This window comes from Geotrypetes seraphini, chromosome 2, assembly GCF_902459505.1.
Source record: "Geotrypetes seraphini chromosome 2, aGeoSer1.1, whole genome shotgun sequence".
NCBI classification, from domain to species: Eukaryota; Metazoa; Chordata; class Amphibia; order Gymnophiona; family Dermophiidae; genus Geotrypetes; species Geotrypetes seraphini.
Genome location: NC_047085.1, coordinates 249,822,106 through 249,844,781, shown reverse-complemented (window position 1 = coordinate 249,844,781; position 22,676 = coordinate 249,822,106). Strand labels below are relative to the sequence as shown.

Here is a 22,676-nt window from a genome sequence, read left to right as displayed (position 1 = left end):
ATTGCATTGCTCCTGTCTCTGAATAAGGGTATGCGGGTTGCCTGGGGAATAGGGGGTATTGAGAGGCGCTTGGCAGAGGATGGAGGTGACTGGAAGCAGCAGATAATGGAGTTGCTGGCTTCTTAGGTCCGACTGCTGCAGGAGCGACCCCTTCTATGCTTCTTTTGATCTGATGATCTTGTTTCCTCCCTAATTGTCTATATCAGTTCTTTGCAACGGGGAGAACATAAGATTTGCTGCTGCTGGGTCAGACCAGTGGTCCATCGTGCCCAGCAGGGAGGAATACATAATAGCTATATTACCCTCTATTTAAATAGTATATGTACAGGCATATAACGGGTTGGGGGAGGGGATGCACAGGGTTCGTTTTGGCCCAAGTCCCTTGTCACATGCTCAGAAAACTGAACACAAACCTTGCACCATTCACATGCTTCGGTTTACTCTAACTTTGTGCATTAATCCCTCAGTGTTTGGTCTATTTGTATTCAATACGTCTGTCATTCAATGCAATGAATGTACTCTTACTTGCACACCCCCCTTCCCCCATGCAGAATTTTTTGTTATATTTTATAGTTCCATAGTTTCATTATTCTCTCCTTTACATTTCTGTTTCTCCTGACAGCAACATCCGTTGTTTCAAGATTGATCAGCCCTCGACAGGCTTCTCAGCCAGTGATGCCTCAAGCACTCCAGCAGTGTGGAGCCATGGGTACACTGAAGCCTCAGGAGTTAAAAACAAGTAGGTCATGAGTCCATGGTTATTGTAGAATAAAACAAAGGTATGGCAGCACAGGAAAGTAAAAAAAATAAACAGGAGCTAATTTATCACATGAAGATGTTTTTACACAAAGAATTTAGCTCTTACAAAAGCAGGCCCTACTATAAGTGATATGCCCTGCCTGCTCCAGGGCTGGAGAGGGTTGCTAGGAGACCGGGGACATGGACTGTCTGCTTTTGAACATTCTGGACCCCGAGAAAGGCCTAAGCATTCAAATGCCTAGAAAACTTCTTCATATCCTTCATCCAAGCATATAATGGTAAGAGTGGTGTAGAACCGGGTAAAAGCAATTTACTCTTTCAAAAAGTACAAGGACTAGGGGATGCACAATGAAGTTACATGGTAAGACTTTTAAAACAAATAGGAAATATTTTTTCACTCAACAAATAGTTAAGCTCTGGAACTTATTGCCAGAAGATATGGCAACAGCAATTAGCATATCTGGGTTTTAGAAAAGTTTTAGACAAGTTCCTGGAGAGGAAAAGTCCATAGTCTACTTTTGAGATAGACACTGGAAACAACTGCTTGCCCTGGGATTGGTACCATCGAATGGCACTACTATTTGGGATTCTGCCAGGTACTTGTGACCTGAATTGGCCACTGTTTAAAAGCAAGATACTGGTATAGATGGATCATTGGTCTGACCCAGTATGGCTGTTCTTATGTTCTTAAGCTTCACAAGGAATGAGGGAAGGAAGAAGTGAGTCTTGAAAGTATATATGTTGAAAGTGAGGCATTTAAGGTAAAACACCCTGGGTGACTAGCATGTTATCATTCTAGAGCAAACCCTCTTAAGCTATGTTCCTTTTCAGATTCCCTGTGATCAGTACCTCAGACTGTCTAAACATAGCATCCCCTTATTGGCAGTATGCTATGGAGAACTGCTGCTGGGAAGGTGAGGAGGGTGGAAAGGTGTACATTTTCAATAGTGTTTTAGATTGAAAGTTCTTATCACCAATTCTAGAATTCTGGCAGGAGTACAGTTTGTCCAGCACAGGCAGAATGCCATGAATTAAAGCAAGAGACCATAAAATACTGTTGCACAGGAAGACTAGCTACAAAGGCTTGACATTGTTTCTCTCATCCAGTAAGGTCCAGATGCTTCACAAATCGGATGCATTTGCTTTTGGACAAGAACAAGAGACCAGAGATGCAGTTCTTGCTGGCATAAAATAAGATATCTTACAGGGAGAGCCCTTTCATGTCCAGCAAGAGAACCAAAATGAACTCAAGATTTAGGATAAAATTATAAGAATGGAGGACAATGAGCTGAACCTGGAGCCTAGTTTGCTCAACTAGTAGAAAATTGTAATGCAAACGTCGGTGTTTTATTAAGAAAAATAAATAGGGTGATTGCCATATTAACAAAAGCAAATACTCGTGTACGTTATGCACATATGTACAGTGAGAAAATACTTTGTGAAGCTGTGTGTTTGCATTTGCCTAGAATATCCTGCTCTCAAAAAGTATCCCTGTCCAATTTTGTATGCCTTCTCATAGCAACAAATGTTCATTCTGTTTTGTAGTACAAACAAGTTGGCATAGTTTCTAGTCAATATGTATCTTGCATAGTTTTGATGTGCATGATACTATTAAGAACGTGTTATAATAGCAAATACAAAAAGCAGGTTGTCTGCTTCAGGAATGCTTTCCTATATGGAGCCTGCTTTACTAGGGGCTAGATTCATTAATCTGAGATCCATGTCCAATTGCAGGCAGGCTGACAGATTCACTAAAGGCCTGCATGCAAATGGGGGCGATAATTGGCACGCCTCCGACCGACCACACAGATCGCTGGAGAGCGATCCTTGAGCATGCGCAGACCATCTTCCTTGACTGTAGATGGTCTACGCATGCGCTGGTCTTTCGTGTCCGTGTTTTTTTCTTTTTTACTTTACTGTTGTTTTTTGTACTTCGAGTCCATGGTTTTAACCCACTTTAAACCCGTGGGTTAAAACCACGGGCTCGCACTGCGGGAAGGGCTGGAGAGTTGGGGCAGAGAGCAGGGCAGCCAGAGCAGGAGAATCGGGGCAGAGAGCATGGTTTTAGCACTAGCGACTGGTCCTCACCAGTCTCTAATTTTTTGATTGGCCAGCCAGTCGGTGTGCCAGAAGAAAGTTTAGTGAATTGCGTCCTTCCTGCTTTGCATGCCAATTCCCCTCATTTGCATGCACAGATCGGGATCGGATCGGTACACAGGTTAGTGAATCGTGTCGGAGGGAAATCGGGTCGCAAGGGCTCGTTGATTGATCAGTACACGTTCGGTTTGCTTAGTGAATCTAGCCTTAGGACTTTTTCCCCCATTCAGTGTCTGCAGAGGGTTGGATGAAGTTTGGTAAATCAGGTTCACAGATTGTATAGGCATGTTGGCCATTAGCACTCCTGTAATGTGGAAATGTTAAATTTTGATCATGGCAGTCCAAAACAATCCCCCACCCACCCCGCCCCACTTTCATCTTTGCTGTATTTCACAGCCCTCTGTTTCTCTCACAGGATATTAAAGAGAGGGTAAATGTATAAATTTCCTCCAAGTTACCCAATCCGAGCTCCTGCTGAATGTGAGAAATGCTCATCTTGCAGTCCCCTCTCTCTCACAGAATTTACTACTACGCTGGAAATTTCTAGCTGTTAAACCAGAGGAGGTGGTCTTCAACTAATAGCACTTTGGGATCCCCACCAGCAAGGGAGGTGGCTAATTTTAGGAGATTCTGGGCCAGGACCCCTGTGTGTTCAGTACAAAAATCTTATATCTGTTTTTCTTAATCTTGCTGAGTTTTTGGGGTTCCTAGTTCTATATTTGGTAAAAGGGCTGTGTTTTGTGTGTGAAGAAGTCATTTAAAGTTGTTTTTATGTGTGGTAGTAATGGCAGGAGAGGAGATTAGAGGGTGGAGGCAAGTTGGAGAAAGGATCAAGAGTCCCCTCCTTAATTTCTGCCCTAGGCCCCAGCAGGTCTAAAACCAGCCTTAGATGCTACACCGAGGGAAAAGAGGGAGGGATGGAAAGCTGCTATATGAGGGGGAAGATAGGAGAGAGGAAGAATTGTACATGGACTGGAGAAGAGGAAGGGAGATACATCAAAGAGATAGGGGTGAGAGGGAGAAATCCTGCATATGGTGGAGGGGAGGGAGACATGCATGGAAAAGAGAGGAGAAATGTTGGACATAGGGTAGAGGGCAAGAAGAGATGGTGCATGGGTAGAGAGAAAGAAATGTTGCACTGGAGGGGAGGAAGGGAGAGATGCTGCATGAAGGGGAAGGTAGGCTCGATTTATTTTTATTTTTTTTATTTCTTTATCTATATAATAAAACCGTAGGCGGCGCATGCGCACTCTTATCAGCGTGCTTCCATGATCCGTATGTCCGTGGCCGCCAAGACTGCAGCATGCCCCGCGCTTACTACGGCCCCACGCGCAGCTCAGTTCGGCACGGCTGTTTCCCCAGATAGGGGAAGTCGAAAAACTCACTCCCGACGCGCAGCTGAGTTCGGCACGGCGATTTCCCCGGTTTCCCCAGATAGGGGAAGCCGAACTGCTCACTCCCGTCTCAGCGGCCTGCACATCGACGATTCAACCCCCTCCCCCCCCCCCCCCGGGGCTGCCTAAAGAAACAAAGTTTCACGGTGCTTGGCCCGCCAAACAATTCCTGCTGTTGCCGAAATTTGCCCCACCGTTCCTTCCCTTCCTCCATCAGGTCAGTTCAACTCCGCCTATGTTAAAAGGAGCTGCTTTGAAATTGTAGCCCTGCCGCCACCGTAACACGTTCCTCTCTGCCAAGGCAGAGGGGAAAGTGCTACGGCAGTGGCAGGCCTCCGATTTCGACGTGGCTCCTTTTAACATTGGTGGATTCACTGCACCTGATGGAGGGAGGGAAAGAAAGGTGGTTGTGCGGCGCGGGAAGGGGGCGGCAAGGGACTAAGTTGGCCGGTAGTGCTGTTTTTCCATGAAGGAGGAACACGTGAAAAGAAAACAAAATAAAGAAAACGTTGGCCCCCGCCGAAGAAGTGGAATGTGGAGGAGGGGCGCGAGGAGCCGGAGAGCTGTATGTAAGTGTGTGCGCGCGCGTGTGTATAGCCAAGGAGGAAGTGCAGCAGGAGCAAGGAGGTGGGGAGAGTGGATTTCCCCTACTTGGATGTCAGTAAAAGCTTTGGTCCTGTGATCCTCACTCTTTTCCTGGGGCTACTGCTGAACAGAGGGGGAGCAGGACATAAAGGAGAAGAGCTACTGCTGGACAGGGGGAGGAGGGAATGGGAGGGGTGCTGCTGGACAGGGGGAGATAAAAGGAGAAGGGCTACTGCTATATGGGGGGAGCAGGGAAAGGGGGAGAGGTGTTGCTGGACAGGGAGGAGGTAAAAATAAGGGAGAAGGGCTGCTAGCACCCGTTAATGTAACGGGCTAAACAACTAGTTCATTATAAATTTTCAAACAAGTGTACAATAAATCACTTCATAATATACATTTCCACTTGAAATTATTACAAATTTCACACCACAAGAATTATCTCCCTCAACCCCATACATATATCTTTATAAATATCCAACACTTTTAACCCCCCCACCCCCCACCCTCCACACATACATAATAAATGGGGTTAAATACAATTTATTTATTATAATAATCTATTTACTATAATAATCTATTAATGGCCCCCAAACATCTTTAAATTTATTAAAATATCCTTTTTTAATTGCCAATGTTTTTTCCATTTCATACATATGACACACCGAACTCCACCAAAAGCAGTAATTTAACCCTCTATAATCCTTCCAATTGTATGTTATTTGTTGAATGGCAACTCCTGTTAAAATCATTAAAAGCTTGTTATTATTAGAGGATAACTGACACTTAGCCCTCATAGACACCCCAAATAAAATTGTGTCATAGGACAGGGCTACATGATTTTCCAACATACAATTTATTTGACTCCAGATCAATTTCCAAAAACAATTAATAAAAGGGCAATAAAATAATAAATGATCTAGAGTTCCAGGCTCGAGATGACAATGCCAGCATCTATTAGACTTAGAGCAATCCAATTTTTGTAAACGAAGAGGGGTCCAGAGAGCTCTATGTAACAGGAAAAATTTTTATTTTTTTAATGGGGCAGATGTGCGTGTGTAACACACATACATCCATGCCATTAAAAAGAAAAAAAAAGTCTTCCTGCCCCAAATAGCTGAATGGCAGGAGGCTGCTTTGGGGCTTTCCCTTCCAGCTCTGCATATGTGTGAGAGTCGCTTTCTAATCGATTGGATGTGATTATGGCAATCCTCCACAAAACTCATTTGCATGGGAAGCCATTTGAACCGTGATCGCCATTTTGAAAATATTGGCCCACAGCAACCCGCATGGTCTTATCGACCGTTTTTAGCGAATCTAGTTCTTGGGCTTTATCTATTGCTTTCTACTATGCTACTATAAACATCTGCATGTATTTTTCATACTTTATTTTTCCAAGCTGATTTTATGTGTCTATCCTGCAAAGAAAACTTGAATACTGCTAGGAGATAGCACTGGGAAGGAAGGAACATTTATAGTCATATAGTAATGCAAAAATATTGATGATAAACAGTTAGCCATAGAAATTCTAATAGAATTTAGCAGAGACATGAGTGTGAGAAATATGGAGATAGTAAGTGGGAGATGTGGAAGCTTGTAGGGGGTTGATAGCTGTGGAATGTGAGTTTGTATGCAGCGTGTGAGACTGTAGTTAAATGTATATTTAGTGTATGGTGTGTTGGGGATGTGTAGATGGAAAGAATTAACTGCGTGCTTGGGAAGGGATTGTGTTTGTGGATTAGTTGGGGGTATAGGTGCAATAGGGGCGTGTTTTCGTTATGGAGGATTTTTGAGGAGGGAAGCATATATGGTGGGGAATGTGAGAATGATTATTGTAGATACCAGTGTAGAAATTGTTCTTCATGTGGATGAGAGCAAAAGGTATATCAGTGGAGATTGGATACGTATAAGGTAGTGATTCCCAAACCTGTCCTGGGATAACACCACCAGTTAGGTTTTCAGAATATCCACAATGAATAATTCATGATTTGCATACGCTGCCTCTTTGGTATGCCATGTGTATTTATTGTGGATATCCTGAAAATCTGATTGACTGGGTTGTGTCATTCTCCCCCCCCCCCCCCCCCCGAGTACAGGTTTGGGAATAGCTGGTATTGGGGGTTGTGATTGGAGGTGTTAGGATATAGGTAGGTGAGTTGATGTGATTATGGATCACTTTTGGGGCATGGGGTATATTAGAGTGTGTGTATATGATAGTGCAAGTTTGGGAGTTTATAAGACTGTATATGGAATTATGGGGAGAAGTAACTTTGAAATAGGCTTTTCATGTTATCCTTTTCGAGCTGCTTTATTTTTCGCTATGTCTGCCTATATTGCTCTGGGCCAATGTGCTGGAATACTAAGGGAGATTTTGAAAGGTAGTGCTAATCAGCATTTGACAGCATTTATTTACAATATTTCACAGATGTATATCCCGCATTATCTAAATAGTCTAAGCTGTTTACAAACAGCTAGCATCTAACTGCTTCTTACAAAAGCAATGGGAATTTTTAAATTTTTTAGATACATTTAACTTCTTGAATGTGTCTAGGATAATTCATTTACTTCCTGCATGCCAAATTTTGGTGATTTTCCACTCCCCCTCCCCCCTTTTTTCTTAGTTATTTCACTGACTTCTTCAACATATTTTCTACATTTCACTTGGTAGAAACCATGAAAAGAGAAAACTAACACAAGTATACTTTTAGCATGCCTCCTTCATGCAGGATGCAACTTGTTGGCAGGATGGGAGAAAATTTGATGTAGTAAAGCAACTTATGCTTGTTTATTATTTTATCCTTCACAGATTGTGTGTAGCAGCTCTCTCAGCCAACAATTTCTGCGACAACAGGGAAGCACTGTATGGCGTCTTCGATGGAGACCGCAATGTGGAGGTGCCTTATCTTCTGCAGTGCACAATGAGTGACATCTTGGCAGAGGAGTTGCAGAAAACCAAAAGCGAGGAGGAGTACATGAGCAGCACCTTCCTTGTCATGCAGAGGTGAGACGCACTTCATGTCCCGCAGCTCCTCTCCCCCTCACGTTTTACATGTGTAAACTAGGTCAGACCTCAGTTGAAGGGACACGTAACCAGTTGGGTTTTCAGGACTTGCACAATGCGTAACCATGAGAGATTTGCATATAGTGGTTCCAGTGGCAGCATAAATGAGGGCGGACCGCTCTGAGTACATTCTTCACGAGGGGTGCCAGCACTTGTCCCCTCCGCCCCTCCCTGCATACTTCTTGAAATGTTTGCCGGCGCAAGTATCTTCCATCTGCTGCTCACACCAGCTTCTTCTGATGTCACTTCCTGGTTGCGGACAAGGACGTGACATTAGAGAGCTGAGGCCGGTGCGAGCAGCAGGTGGAAAATGCTGCTTGCACCGGTGAACATTTTGAGACGTACGCCGGGGGGGGCACCCAAGCAGCAGGGAGGTAACCTCCCTCACTGTGCCACTGAGTGGTTCTCAAGTAAATGCAGATTTATCTCATGCCTATTTATCATAAACATGAACACCCAGCTAGCTAAGTGTTGCTGCAGGAGAGGTTTGAGAATCACTGATCTAAAGGAATGATTCTGGGAATGATCAGTTTGAACATTTCCTCCATACCTCCTCCTAGCATTTATATGGGGAGTGATATGCCAAATAGTTTCTTAAGCAAGCTTGGGCTTTGTATTACTTTTCACAAATTTCCTTAGCTACATCAGTTCTGATTAGTCAATAATAATATTTATTTATTTATTTTAGATTTTATATACCACTTATAGCCTATGTGGTTTACGTTCAGGTACTCAAGCAGTTTTCCCTCTCTGTCCTGGTGGGCTCACACTCTATCTAAAATACCTGGGGCAATGGGGGATTAAGTGACTTGCCCAGGGTCACAAAGATCAGCATGGGATTTGAACCCACAATCTCAGGTTTGCTGAGGCTGTAGCTCTAACCACTGTGCCACACACTCTACATTATTATTTAGGTACAGTACTCCCCTGATATTCGCAGAGGTTCCGTACCAGGAACCCCCATGAATGTTGAAAAACTGTGAATACGTTTTTTAGCAGGGGAGACAGGAGAGGGAGGCAGGAGAGGGCAGCTGGAGCGCTGGCAAGTGAAGGAAATCACTCGTGGTATGCTCCGACCGCCTCTTCCTGTACTAAAGTCGGGCCTCACCAATCAGGAGCTGCTTTGGTACAGGAAGAGGCGGTCAGAGCATACCACGAGTGACTTCCTTCACTCACCGGTGCTCCGGCTGCCTTCTCCTGCCCGGTCATTCGTGGTCGGAAAATACCATGAATGACCGGGACTGCAAATCGCTGACCTTGAATTTGCGGGGGAGCACTGTACTTACATACCCCCTTTTGCAAGACCACCAAGGTGGTTTTTATATTCAGGTACTAACAGTATTTTTCTCTATCTGTCCGTCAGGCTCACAATCTGCCTACGATACTGGATGCATTTTGGATGCATCAGCCCCTTAGTAAAGCTGATACACAAAATAGGTATCCAGAAATGATTAGAAAAATTGGATCCTTAACACTTGATGCTTACCTGTAGTGCACTCAACTTTAGGTGTATTCGCACCAAGTGGAAGATACTACTTTATAATTAATTAATAAAATCACAGAGGTGGTGATCTCCACTACACGTTGGAAGATCCAGAAACAGAATAGAGCAGACCACAAGTAGAAGAAAAGTTTATTAAGCCCAAAATCCCAATGTGGCCACATTTTACCTTCCAAAGGCTGCATCAGGGGCTTCACTGTACAATTAGAGAATGATATAGGGACAGATTTTTCCCCGCCCCTGCAGGAACTCAATTGCTCTGTCCCCCCGTGAGTTTTGTTCCTGTCCCTGCCCCATTCCTGTAAGCTCTGCCTTAACCACACAAGCCTTGAACACTTTGTATTTTGTTATATTTATTGTGAGTTTAAACAATGAATAAAGATTTATTTAAAAAAAAAAACTTTAAAATCTATCATTTTATACTTTAACATTATTTATATATCATCAAATTATATCTTTCATCAAATATCTCCCCTTCCTTATATCCAATAATTAATCATAAGCCGAAGAAATCATAAAATATTCCCATCCTCCCACCCCACCCCAGACGTGTATGAACAAAAGGGAATTAATGTTTATTCTATGCAATACTTTCAATCTTTACAGTATCTTGTTAATGGCTCCCAAATAACCTGAAATCTCTTAAAATTTCCTTGCTGCATGGCAATTATCCTTTCTATTTTGAAAATATGGCAAAAAGAGTTCCACCAAAAGCTATAATTCAGCCTATCCCAATTTTTCCAATTATTTGTAATCTGTTGTATGGCAATCCTGTCATAATGAGTAGAAGCTTATTGTTATTAGAGGATATTTGGCTTTATCCCAGGACAAGCAGGCAGATATTCCCACACATGGGTGACGTCACCGACGGAGCCCCACAGCGGACAGCCTCGAAAGCAAACTTGCTTGAAGATCTCGAACTTTCGAGCACTGCACCGCGCCTGCGCGCGTGCCTTCCCGCCCGAACTAGGGGGCGCATCTCCTGAGAGGATCCTCAGTTCGTTTATTTCCGCGGAGACAAGAAGACACGTTTTCTATCTCTGCAGCATTACCTTCTCATCACCGCGGCTGTTTCTTTTTCTAAGTTCGGTCGCTGTGTTTATCTTCTTCGTTTTTCTTTCTATATAAAAAAAAAAATAAATAAAACAATTTGTTTTAGGTTTCTTTTCTTTTTGTCCGGCCGTCGAGCTTTGGGCCTAGGCCCATTAGCTCCTTCGTGCGACACGGACTTTATTTTTTCCATGTCCCGGCCTCTTACCGGGTTTAAACGTTGTCGACAGTGTAATCGGGTGATTTCGGTCACCGATCCCCACTGCCGTTGTTTACAGTGCCTGGGTTCTACTCATTCCCCAGAAGATTGTCATCGCTGCTTCACCCTTACTCCACAGGCTTTTCGACGACGTGCTCAATTTTTTCAACTTTTTGGCATGGAGCAATCTTCGGATCCTGCCTCGACCTTGGCGGCTGCCCCGGTCTCGAAGGCTTCGACTCCGACGACGTCGACACCTGTGGTCTCGAAGGCCTCGACCCAGACTCCGGCTGGAGCTTCGGTCTCGAAGGCCTCGACCTATTCAGCTTCGGTTACCTCGAAGACGACACCATCCACGAAGTCTTCTACGGGGGGTAAGTCTCCGAGTTCCCTTTCAGGTGCCGTACCCAAGAAGCCACCAGAGTCCTCGGCACATCCATCTTCGAAGTGTACCTCCAAGATAAGGGAATACTCACCTTCGAGGTCGCCCTCTTCGGAGCGTACTGCTGCACCTACGAGGTCAGAATCTTCTGTCTCGGTGCTGATGCTGGAGGACATGTTGAAATCTATACTTACCACTCAGATTTCCTCCTTAGTGGCTCAACTGGTCCCGTCCTCGACCTTGCCTCGGACTGATCAGCCTGTCACTCAACCAGAGCTTCCAGTGTCCCGAGGCCGATCCCGGACACCAAAGAACATTTCTTCGTCGGATTCTTCTCCGGGCTCGCCTCCTCCGAAGCACCGGTCGAAGCATTCAAGACCTGTTACTTCCAAGCTTCGGAGGGAGTCTTCGACCTTAGATACCGAGACTTCTTTGCCTCGCTCTTCGAAGACAAAGCATGGCTCCCGACATCACCGAGCCTCGACTCGAAGCCCTTCTCGATCGAGAACACCGTCGAAGCCAGTCCGTCGAGACAGTTCTCCTCACACCTCGACTCATTCTGTACCACGTACACCTGGTACTTCCCCATCCAGGAGTTTGAAAAGAAAGCATTCTCTTACTCCACCTCACAGTGCAGCTTCTTCTGTTACTCTACGTCTGGACTCAGAACTTTCACCATACTCTAGAGAGGCTTCTCCATCCTACTCAGCTCTGCCTAAATCTCGCAGTGGCTCTCCTGAGGAAACATCTGATCCTAAATCAATTTCTTTTGCCAAATTTATTTTTGACATGGGTCAAGCTCTCAAGCTAGACCTTCATTCAGACTCCAAATATACTCCTGAATACTTAGCGAATATGGAACGTCCTCATCCACCGAAAGAGTCCCTCAGATTACCTATGACTCCTGTTCTGAAGCAGACCTTCACTCGCAATATGGAAACACCTTATTCCATCACTGCTATCCCATCTAAGTTAGAATCCCGTTATCGAACGGTCCCATGTAAAGGTTATGAAAAGTCTCAACTCTCTCATCAATCTCTGGTAGTAGAATCATCATTGAAGAAAGCACATCCTTCAAAAATTTATGCTTCAGTTCCTCCTGGTAGAGAAGGCCGTACCATGGATAAATTTGGTCGACGTTTATACCAGAACTCTATGATGGCAAATAGAGTTCTTAATTATAACTACATATTTACGTCCTACTTCAACCATTTTCTAAAGATTCTTCTTTTTACCCGGACATCTCTACCAATCGTCTATCGGAATTTAAACTTATTCTTAAGACTCTTTCTCAGTTGAGACTATTCATGTTACAAGCTTCCTATGATGCCTTTGAACTCTCGTCTAGAGTATCTGCATTTGCTGTAGCCATGCGTCATTTAGCATGGTTACGTATAGTGGACATGGATCCTAACCTTCAGGATAGATTGGCTAATCTTCCTTGTCAAGGAAATGAGTTATTTGATGACTCTATTGAGGCGGCTACCAAGCGTCTTTCAGAATATGAGCGCTCTTTTGCTTCCCTCATTCGTCCAAAACCTAAACCTGCACCAACTAGAGGTTTCAAACAGACTCCACGTCGCTATCCGCAGAAAACAACTCCTGCTTTTTCCAGACCTCCTTCTCGTCGGCCTCCTCCACAACAGCGACAACAGAAATCTCAGACCCCTGCTGCCACCAAGCCTGCTCAGTGATTTTGACAATCTCGACCTGAGCATTCAAATTTCTCTGTTTCCAAATTCTCCCCTCCTCATAGGGGGTCGCCTGTCCACATTTTATCATCAATGGGAGCTCATTACATCAGATCTCTGGGTACTTACCATCATACGAGAGGGATACTCTCTTCGACTCCTTCAGGTACCTCCAGATCGCCATCCAAGAGAGTGTCTTTCAAATCAGTCGCATCTTCTCCTTCTTCTTCAAGAAGCTCGAGCTCTTCTTCTCCTGCGAGCAGTGGAGGAAGTTCCTCTCTCCCAAAGGAACTTGGGATTCTACTCCCGTTATTTTCTAGTTCCCAAAAAGACGGGGGATTTGCGACCGATTTTGGATCTCAGAGCTCTCAACAAATATCTAGTCAAAGAGAAATTTCGAATGCTCACTCTGCCAACTCTATATTCCTTGATGGATCAAGGGGATTGGATGTGCTCCCTCGATCTCAAAGAGGCCTATACTCATATCCCTGTTCATCCAGCGTTTCGCAAGTATCTCAGATTCCAAGTAGGAAATCTTCATCTTCAGTACCGAGTTCTCCCCTTCGGATTGACTTCTTCCCCCAGGGTTTTCACGAAATGCCTAGTGGTTGTGGCTGCAGCTCTTCGCAACCAGGGTCTCCAAGTATTTCCATACCTAGACGACTGGCTCATCAAAGCCTCTTCTTTTTCAGAGGTTATTGCAGCGACTCAACAGACTATTCTTTTTCTACAAAATTTGGGATTTCACATCAACTTCCCCAAATCTCAATTGACTCCTTCCCAGTCTCTCCAGTTCATAGGAGCTACTCTGGACACTATCGCTCTGAGAGCATACCTTCCACAACCACGTCAGGACGCACTGCTTCAAATTTCTCAACAATTCTTCCAACTTTCCACTGTTCCAGCAAGGAAGATGATGGTTCTGCTCGGTCACATGGCTTCTACAGTTCATGTGGTTCCTTTTGCCAGACTTCACCTTCGCATTCCTCAATGGACACTAGCATCTCAATGGCAGCAATCAGTGGATCTACCAACTCAACTAATTTCCATCACTCCTTCATTGAAGAAGTCTCTCCGTTGGTGGATGCTCTCTTTGAATCTTTCAAGAGGTTTACTGTTTTACCTTCTTCCTCATCAGAAGGTCCTCACAACCGACTCGTCAATGTACGCATGGGGAACTCATGTGGACGGTCTTCGCACTCAAGGGCTCTGGACCCAAGCAGACCGTCGGTGTCATATAAATCTGTTGGAACTCAGAGCGATATTCTATGCTCTCAAAGCTTTTCAGCATCTACTTCACGACATGGTGATTCTTGTACGTACCGACAACCAAGTAGCCATGTATTATGTCAACAAACAGGGAGGGACGGGATCTCACTCCCTCTGTCAAGAAGCTCTGAAATTGTGGCATTGGGCGATTCTTCACAACATCTTCCTTAGAGCTGTTTATATTCAGGGTCAACACAATAGTTTGGCGGACAAATTGAGTCGTCTTCTACAACCTCACGAATGGACACTCAATTCTCCTACTCTTCGCCAAATTTTTGCTCGTTGGGGGACTCCGCAGATAGATCTGTTTGCGTCACCTCTCAACTTCAAACTGCCTCAATTTTGCTCCCGCATCTATACTCCTCAACGTCTCGAAGCGGATGCGTTTCTACTGGACTGGAGGAACCAGTTCCTTTATGCTTTTCCTCCGTTTCCTCTGATTCTCAAAACTCTAGTCAAGTTGAAATCAGACCATGCCACCATGATTCTGATAGCTCCTCGGTGGCCCAGGCAACCTTGGTTCTCCCTTCTACTTCAACTCAGCACCAGGGAGCCTCTTCTTCTTCCAATATTTCCTTCTCTACTCACGCAGAATCACGGATCTTTGCTTCATCCCAATCTGCAGTCTCTACATTTGACAGCTTGGTACCTTTCTGTATAACAGACTTTTCTCAATTCTCTCCGTCTGTTCAAGATATCTTACTTGCTTCCAGAAACCATCAACTAGACAATGTTATGGTCAGAAGTGGACTAGATTCTCTGCTTGGTGTTCTACACGTAACTTACCACCCAGATCTGCTTCCTTGACATCAGTTCTGGACTTTTTACTTCATTTGTCACAATCTGGACTTCAGACTACATCTATACGAGTCCACCTTAGTGCTATAGCTGCTTTTCATCAGCCCTTGGATGGAAAACCCCTTTCTGCACATCCTATGATTTCTCGCTTTATGAAAGGACTTATTAATCTCCATCCACCTCTTAAACCACCTCCTGTGGTTTGGGATCTCAATGTTGTTTTAGCTCAACTTATGAAATCTCCATTTGAACCACTTGACAAAGCTCATCTCAAGTATCTCACTTGGAAAGCTGTTTTCCTGATCGCCCTCACTTCTGCTCGACGTGTCAGTGAGTTACAAGCGCTGATTGCAGATCCACCTTTCACAGTTTTTCACCATGACAAGGTTGTTCTCCGTACTCATCCTAAATTCTTGCCTAAAGTTGTTTCAGAATTTCATATCAATCAGTCTATTGTTCTGCCTGTATTTTTTCCAAAGCCTCATTCTCATCCAGGAGAGGCGGCTCTTCATACCTTGGACTGTAAACGTGCTTTGGCTTTCTACCTCCAACGCACTCAACTTCATAGAACATCTCCTCAACTTTTCATATCATTTGATCCGAACAGGTTGGGACGTCCTATATCAAAACGCACAATCTCCAACTGGATGGCTGCTTGCATTTCATTCTGCTACGCTCAGGCTGATCTTCCCTTGCAAGGTCGAGTGACGGGCCACAAAGTTAGAGCTATGGCGGCATCTGTTGCTTTCCTCCGATCAACTCCTATTGAGGAAATCTGTAAGGCTGCCACTTGGTCCTCGGTTCATACTTTCACTTCTCATTATTGTCTGGATACATTTTCCAGGAGGGATGGCCACTTTGGCCAATCTGTTTTCCAAAATCTTTTTTCGTAAAATGCCAACTTCCCTCCGTCCCTTTTTACTTAGCTTGGAGGTCACCCATGTGTGGGAATATGCTGCCTTCTTGTCCTGGGATAAAGCACAGTTACTTACCGTAACAGTTGTTATCCAGGGACAGCAGGCAGATATTCCCACAACCCTCCCACCTCCCCTGGTTGGCTTCTTGGCTAGGTATCTGAACTGAGGATCCTCTCAGGAGATGCACCCCCTAGTTCGGGCGGGAAGGCACGCGCGCAAGCGCGGTGCAGTGCTCGAAAGTTCGAGATCTTCAAGCAAGTTTGCTTTCGAGGCTGTCCGCTGTGGGGCTCCGTCGGTGACGTCACCCATGTGTGGGAATATCTGCCTGCTGTCCCTGGATAACATCTGTTACGGTAAGTAACTGTGCTTTTTGCCCTCATTGACATGCCAAACAATATGATATTGTAGGATAATGCCATCGGATTATCTAACAAATTATTTATTTGACCCCCATATTGATTTCCAAAAAGCAAGTATTAATGGACAATAGAATAACAAATAATCTAATGTCCCAGCTTCAAGATGACAGTGCCAACATCTGTTAGATTTAGAGCTATCTAACTTCTGTAAACAAACCGGGGTCCAAAATGCCCTATGTAACAGAAAAAAACAAGTTTGTCTCTTAGATGCCGACACTGTACATCTCATCCTCCAAGCCCAAATACGTGGCCATTGAGATGCAGTAATTTGATGCTTGATCTCTTTTTTCTTTTGTAAATCTTTATTCATTTTCATCTCTTACAACAAGTGTATAATAATCAAAATAATTTTTACAAATCACTTGACAATCTTACTTATAATCATTAAAGTATAAAATAATCCTTTCCCACCCACCCCAACCATTAACAATAAATCAATTATCAAATATCATATTTCCCAATCCCACCCCACCTATATCTTATATAATAACAAGGTGTTTAAGGTGTCTGATCATTAGAATATGTAATCAATGGCCCCCAAATCTTTTTAAAATTGATAATTTCCTTGCTGTATACAAGCACCCTCTCCATTTTATAAATATGACAAACTGAATTCCACCAAAAGGTATAATTAAGGTTAGTATAATCCTTCCAATTTCCAGTAATATGTTGAATGGCAACCCCCATCAATATTAATAAAAGTTTATTATTATTTGCTGAAATTGGACTCTTAAATCTCATAGATGTTCCAAATAATATAGTATCATATGTTATCCCAGGACAAGCAGGCAGCATATTCCCACACATGGGTGACGTCACCGATGGAGCCCTGCAGCAGACAGCCTCGAAAGCAAACTTGCTTGAAGATCTCGATCTTTCGAGTGCTGTAGCGCGCGTGCGCGTGTGCCATCCCGCCCGAACTAGGGGGCGTATCTCCTGTGAGGATCCTCAGTTCGTTTAATTCCGCGGAGACAAGAAGACATGTTTTTCTTCAACTCTGCAGCACTTTTGCCTTCTCTTCACCGCGGCTGTTTCTTTTTTTTCTCAAAGTTCGGTCGCTGTGCTTTACTTTATTTCTCCTTTCTCAAATATTTTAAAAAAAAAAAAAAAACTTGAATTTTTGTTTCTCTTTTATACTTGTCCGGCCGGTGAGCCTTGGGCCTAGGCCCAATTGCTCCTTCCGTTCGACACGGACTTTATTTTTTCTATGTCCCGGCCTCTCACCGGGTTTAAACGTTGTCGTCAGTGTAATCGTGTGATTTCGGTCACCGATCCCCACTGTCGCTGTCTACAGTGCCTGGATCCTTCCCATTCACCAGAAGATTGTCATCGTTGCTTCACTCTCACTCCACGGGCTTTTCGACGCAGGTGCGCCCAATTTTTTCAACTTTTCGGAGACATGGAGCAACCTTCGGATTCGACTTCGGCAGCTGCCCCGGTATCGAAGGCTTCGACTCCGACATCATCGACTACGGTCTCGAAGGCTTCGACCCAAGTTCCGGCTGGAGCTTCGGTCTCGAAGGCCTCGACCTTGCCTGCTTCGGTTCCCTCGAAGACGGTGTCCTCGGTGAAATCTGCCATGGGGGGTAAGTCTCCGGGTTCTCTTTCAGGTACCATACCCAAGAAGCCACCAGAGTCCTCTGCACGTCCATCTTCCAAGCGTACCTCCAAGACAAGGGAATACTCACCTTCGAGGTCGCCCTCTTCGGAGCGTACTGCTGCACCTACGAGATCAGAACCTTCTGTCTCGGTGCCGATGCTGGAAGACATGCTAAAATCTATACTGACCACACAGATTTCCTCTTTAGTGGCTCAATTGGTCCCGTCCTCGACCTTGCCTCGGGTGGATCAGCCTGTCACCCAACCAGAGCATCCAGTATCTCGAGGCCGATCCCAGACACCGAAGAGAATACCTTCATCTGATTCTTCTCCGGACTCACCTCCTTCGAAGCACCAGTCGAAGTCTTCGAGACATAGTGCTTCTAAGCTTCGGAGGGAGTCTTCGGCTTTGGATACCGAGACTTCTCTACCCCATTCTTCGAAGTCAAAGCACAGATCTCAACACCATCGAGCCTCGAATCGAAGTCCTTCTCGACCGAAGACTCCTCCATCGAAACCGGCTCGTCGAGACACTTCGCCTCAGACCTCGACTCATTCAGTACCACGTACACCTGGTACTTCTCCATCCAGGAGCCTTAAGAGAAAACAGTCTCTTACTCCACCTCACAGTGCAGCTTCTTCAGTGACTCTACGCCTTGACTCGGAACCACTGTCACCATATTCCAGAGAGGCTTCTCCTTCATACTCAGCGCTCCCTAGATCTCGCAGTGTGTCTCCTGAGGAAGCATCTGATTCAAAATCCATTTCATTTGCCAAATTTATTTTTGATATGGGACAAGCTCTCAAACTAGATCTTCATTCTGATTCTAAATATACTCCTGAATATTTAGCAGATATGGAGCTTCCTCATCCACCTAAAGAGTCACTACGTTTACCCATGACTCCTGTTCTCAAACAAACCTTTGATCATAATATGGAGACTCCTTATTCCATCACTGCCATTCCTTCTAAATTGGAATCTCGTTATCGAACAGTTCCATGTAAGGGTTATGAAAAATCTCAACTTTCTCATCAATCCCTGGTAGTGGAATCATCTTTGAAGAAAGCACATCCATCCTTCTAAAATCTATGCTTCAGTTCCTCCAGGCAGAGAAGGTCGTACCATGGATAAGTTTGGTCGCCGTTTATACCAGAATTCTATGATGGCAAATAGAGTTCTTAATTATAGCTACATTTTTACTTCTTACTTTAACCATTTTCTGAAGATATTACCATCTTTTTACCCGGATATCTCCACAACTCGTCTTTCAGAATTCAAACTCATCCTCAAGACTCTCTCTCAATTGCGACTCTTCATTTTACAAGCCTCATATGATGCTTTTGAACTCTCCTCTTGAGTATCTGCCTTTGCAGTAGCCATGCGTCGCTTAGCATGGTTACGTATTGTTGACATGGATCCCAATCTTCAAGATCGATTGGCGAATCTCCCCTGTCAGGGTAATGAATTGTTCGATGACTCTATTGAAGCAGCTACCAAGCGTCTCTCAGAACATGAACGCTCTTTTGCTTCCCTCATTCGACCAAAACCCAAACCTGCACCAACTAGAGGTTTCAAACAGACTCCACGTCGTTATCCTCAGAAAACGACTCCTGCTTTTTCCAGGTCTCCTCCTCGTCATCCTCCTCAGCAACAGTGCCAGCAAAAGTCTCAGACTCCTGCTGCCACCAAACCAGCTCAGTCTTTTTGACAGTCTCAGCCTGGGCATTCCAATTTCTCTATTTCCAAATTCTCCCCTCCCCATAGGGGGTCGTCTGTCCACATTTTATCACCAGTGGGAGCTCGTTATATCAGATCTCTGGGTGCTTTCCATCCTACAAGAGGGATACTCTCTTCGATTGCTGCAGGTGCCTCCAAATCGCCATCCTAGAGAGTGTCCTTCCGATCAGTCGCATCTTCCCCTTCTTCTTCAAGAAGCTCAGGCTCTGCTTCGCCTGCGAGCTGTCGAGGAAGTTCCTCTTCCACAAAGGAACTTGGGATTCTACTCCCGTTATTTTCTAGTTCCCAAAAAGACGGGGGATTTGCAACCGATCCTGGATCTCAGAGCTCTCAACAAATATGTAATGTAATGTAATTTATTTCTTATATACCGCTACATCCGTTAGGTTCTAAGCGGTTTACAGAAAATATACATTAAGATTAGAAATAAGAAAGGTACTTGAAAAATTCCCTTACTGTCCCGAAGGCTCACAATCTAACTAAAGTACCTGGAGGGTAATAGAGAAGTGAAAAGTAGAGTTAGAGGAAAAATAAAAATAAAATAAACATTTTAACAAGACAGCATTGATCTAAATACTTTGGAAGGTAGAAGAGAGGAGAGAAAGGAATAGAAGCAGAAGGGGGAGCCGTTGAACAGTAGAATTCTGGAGAAATTTAAATGATAGAAATAGAACAAAACAAAGACAAAAGGCAAAACAATAGATAAGATTAAAGATAAATCATAAGCTGGAAAGAAAAATAAAATAAAACTTTGTCTTCAATCCACGGTTTCAGCGTCAGTGATGAAGTGGAGCAAGTAAGTTTAGGAGGAGCGATTGATGTTTCCAGAAAGGGCTTCTTCAGGGAAGAGACTTGGCAGACAGTCCCAGGATGCCTATGTCTCCTCCCCTGCGATGTTCTCCCATCCATGCATTCCCTCCCAGACACACTGCCCGTGCCCCAGCCGCTCCAAGGAGGCTGCCCCAGATGAGGCCCACTGTGAATGCAGGATTCTCTCCTCTGCGGGAAAGCCGCCCAGAGCCGACAGTCGATCTTCTTAGTGGATTGCATGGGGGGAAGAGTTCACACTCTTGGTAGGATCGGGTCTGTGTGCTCTCGGTGGTTGTGGCTGGTCTCGTTGCTGCTTAGTCAAAGAGAAATTTCGAATGCTCACTCTGCCAACTTTATATTCCTTAATGGATCAAGGGGATTGGATGTGTTCCCTCGATCTCAAAGAGGCGTATACTCGTATCCCTATTCATCCAGCATTTCGCAAGTACCTCAGATTCCAAGTAGGAAGCCTTCATCTATAGTACCGAGTTCTCCCCTTCGGGTTGGCTTCTTCTCCCAGAGTTTTCACAAAATGTCTAGTGGGGTGGCTGCAGCTCTTCGCAACCAGGGTCTTCAAGTATTTCCATACCTCGACGACTGGCTCATCAAAGCTCCCTCCTTTTCAGGGGTTATTGCAGCGACCCAACAGACTATTCTTTTTCTACAAAGTTTGGGATTTCACATCAACTTTCCCAAATCTCAGTTGACTCCTTCTCAGTCTCTCCAGTTCATAGGAGCAACTCTGGACACTATCAATCTGAGAGCCTACCTTCCACAACCACGTCAGGCCGCCCTTCTCCAGATTTCTCAACAAGTCTTCCAACTTTCAACTGTTCCAGCACGAAAGATGATGGTTCTGCTCGGTCACATGGCTTCTACAGTTCATGTGATTCCTTTTGCCAGACTTCACCTTCGTATTCCTCAATGGACACTGGCATCCCAATGGCAGCAATCCGTGGATCCACCAACTTGATTGATTTCCATAACTCCTTCATTGCGGAAGTCTCTCCGTTGGTGGATGCTCTCTTTGAATCTTTCAAGAGGCTTGCTGTTCCACCCTCTTCCTCATCAGAAAGTCCTCACAACCGACTCATCAATGTACGCATGGGGAGCTCATGTGGATGGTCTTCGCACTCAGGGTCTCTGGACTCAAGCAGACCGTCGGTGTCATATCAATCTGTTGGAACTCAGAGCGATATTCTATGCTCTCAAAGCTTTTCAACATCTCCTTCACGACATGGTGATTCTTGTACGTACCGACAATCAGGTAGCCATGTATTATGTCAACAAACAGGGAGGGACGGGATCTCATTCCCTATGTCAAGAAGCTCTGAAATTGTGGCATTGGGCAATTCTTCACAACCTCTTCCTCAGGGCTGTTTACATTCAGGGTCAACACAATTGTTTGGCGGACAAATTGAGTCGTCTTCTACAACCTCACGAATGGACGCTCAATTCTCCTACTCTTCACCAAATCTTTGCTCGTTGGGGAACTCCGCAGATAGATCTGTTTGCATCACCTCTCAACTTCAAGCTGCCTCAATTTTGCTCCCGCATTTATACCCCTCAACGTCTCGAAGAGGATGCGTTTCTACTGGATTAGAGGAATCAGTTCTTTTATGCCTTTCCTCCGTTTCCTCTGATTCTCAAGACTCTAGTCAAACTGAAGTCAGAACATGCCACCATGATTCTGATAGCTCCTTGGTGGCCCAGGCAACCTTGGTTCTCCCTATTACTTCAACTCAGCACCAGTGAGCCTCTACTTCTGCCAATCTTTCCTTCTCTACTCACGCAGAATCAAGGATCTTTGCTTCATCCTAATCTGCAGTCTCTACACTTAACAGCTTGGTACCTTTCTGCATAATAGACTTTCCTCAATTTTCTCAGTCTGTTCAAGATATATTACTTGCTTCCAGAAAGCCATCAACTAGACAATGTTATGGGCAGAAGTGGACTAGATTTTCTACTTGGTGTTCTGCACGTCACTTGCAACCTATCTCGTCCTCCTTAGCATCAGTTCTGGACTACTTGCTTCATTTGTCACAATCTGGACTTCAAACTACATCTATTCGAGTCCATCTTAGTGCTATAGCTGCTTTTCATCAGCCTCTGGATGGAAAACCTCTTTCTGCACATCCTATGGTTTCTCGCTTTATGAAAGGACTTCTCAATCTCCATCCACCACTTAAACCACCTCCAGTGGTTTGGGATCTCAATGTTGTTTTAGCTCAACTTATGAAACCTCCTTTTGAACCGCTTGACAAAGCTCACCTCAAATATCTCACTTGGAAAGCTGTATTCATGATTGCTCTCACATCTGCTCGACGTGTCAGCGAGTTACAAGCGCTGGTTGCAGATCCACCTTTCACAGTTTTTCATCATGACAAGGTGGTCCTCCGTACTCATCCTA

General features: G+C 44.6%; 1 protein-coding gene across 3 annotated transcripts in view; it reads left to right on the top strand.

Annotated features, from left to right (window-relative positions):
- PHLPP1 (PH domain and leucine rich repeat protein phosphatase 1) overlaps positions 1 to 22,676 on the top strand; it is a 492,900-nt gene that overhangs the window by 451,986 nt on the left and 18,238 nt on the right. For all 3 annotated transcript variants that reach the window (XM_033929324.1, XM_033929323.1, XM_033929325.1), the window contains exons 14-15: positions 623 to 739; positions 7,639 to 7,833. In XM_033929324.1, the coding sequence (XP_033785215.1) occupies positions 623 to 739; positions 7,639 to 7,833 (312 nt within the window). The remainder of the gene's footprint in view (positions 1 to 622; positions 740 to 7,638; positions 7,834 to 22,676) is intronic.